The sequence below is a fragment of the Quercus suber genome, unplaced genomic scaffold (genome assembly GCF_002906115.3).
Source record: "Quercus suber isolate HL8 unplaced genomic scaffold, Cork oak 2.0 scaffold_1574, whole genome shotgun sequence".
NCBI classification, from domain to species: domain Eukaryota; kingdom Viridiplantae; phylum Streptophyta; class Magnoliopsida; order Fagales; family Fagaceae; genus Quercus; species Quercus suber.
Window position 1 is genome coordinate 5,062 of NW_027070943.1, and position 1,757 is coordinate 6,818.

Consider the following 1,757-nt stretch of genomic DNA (forward strand, 5'->3'; position numbering starts at 1 on the left):
TTTCTCAAAAAAACAAATGTCCCAAGCTAAAATAAGTGGCCCAATACTACAAACAATTGGACCAAATGAACCCAAGACTATTGTCCATTTGGGAAATTTAGGGAGATATGGATTGAAGAGTGATTGTTAGATTTCCTGCCTCTGGGCTTAGAAAAAAATTGTAAATGGGTTCGGAGTGCTTGCAAGACCGTGAGCCCAAGGGTAGTAATGTACCATGCAAACCAAGCACAAGTTGAGAACTAGCAAAAGCTACTGAAACGGCCATGAATTTTAGCAGAAAAAACAACCTAGTATTAATGCTTGCCCATCACCCATTAATGACAATTGACATAATGCCTCAAATTTAGTAGTTTCAAGGTGTCACTCCTTTCAGAGAAGGGAATCAAGATCGCCCTGCATGTATCTTTAGTGTGATGGTCACTTCATAAATACATACAAAAAATTCTCTTTTCCTCCCTCCCTCATCAAATCGCCCCAAACTTACCCCTTCTTAATGATCTATTAATGTGAATCATAGTTAATAATCAATTTTTTTTATCCCTTTGTTAGTGAGTTTGATCATTTTATCTGTACAACTTTTAAGACATGTCACTAACCTTCATCACTACATAAATTATATTCTTGACTCTTCATCTTGAACCCGAGTTTAAGAGTTAAGTCCATATAGACAATATACATGAGAAGGCATGAAAATGATCCTAACGAAGGCAAAGCTTCATTAGACCTATATATTGTCAACATATCAGGACACTGTTTACATTATCAGCGTATCAAGACGATTCAAATGTATATCATCAAAAAAGAAAAGAAAAAAAAAAGAAGAAAAAAAAGAAGAAGACTATTCAAGAGTACAAGAATTGAGCAAAACTCGAATGAAAAAAGAGAAAACCATAGATATTAAAGAAAGAGAATTACAAATTATCAAGAGATATTGAAAAGAAACCAGACTTAAACATAGCAATATTATCTCAAGCAGTTACATACTTCCATTCACCTAAAGAAACTCCATAGAAAATTAAAAAACTACTACTAATCAAAAACAAATTACAGAGACCTAAAACAATGTTTTTCATTACATCCTTTACTTTGAAGAAATCCACTTGCCACTAACCCATTCAAGATGAGGCCTTAAACGAAAGCTTGGATAAGAAATCTCAACCCCATAGGCATCAAAGAAAACATAGTAACTATCGGACCCTTTCCTCCTAGAAATCTTGCCCACCCACCAACTATCATTATCAAACACATCCACCACATCAAGTGCATGAAACCCAATTGCCAAAACTTTAGGTGGCCTTGGCCTCAATTCGTTTGCACCGACTGTTTCAATGAGTGGGCAAGACTGATCATCTTCAACCACCAAGTTCTTGTACTGCACTGCGTATTCGTTCCCATAATTCTTGATTACTGACACTATTGCTGCATAGTAGGAACCCACAAAGCCTTCTTACTTGCTACAAACTTCCACTTTGTCACCCTTAGAGAACACCATTGTTGAATGCAAAACACACAGAGAAAGAATAGGATTTTGGAATACAGTAATTAAATTGAATAATGCTAGTGATAGGAGTGTACTATACTGAACCGGGGTTTATATATTAGAAGAAACAATTGAGTCGGTTTGTAATCCTATTGAGCTTAGGACTTCGACTTCAAGTCGGTATAGTAGTTAGGAGAGAGATTTTATGGCCAAGAATTTTTACATAGGTTGCAAGAAATTGCCGTTTTTGCATGCTTACACCAACGTGTCGATTGGT

General features: G+C 35.9%; 1 protein-coding gene across 1 annotated transcript; it reads right to left on the minus strand.

Moving 5' to 3' along the window:
- Nucleotides 1-1,081: 1,081 nt before the first annotated feature.
- Nucleotides 1,082-1,419, minus strand: LOC136066014 (protein AGENET DOMAIN (AGD)-CONTAINING P1-like; the record flags this gene model as incomplete). The annotated part of the gene is made up of 1 exon (XM_065769874.1): nt 1,082-1,419. A coding segment is annotated over one exon (338 nt), but the record flags the coding sequence as incomplete, so codon positions are not given.
- Nucleotides 1,420-1,757: the final 338 nt, after the last annotated feature.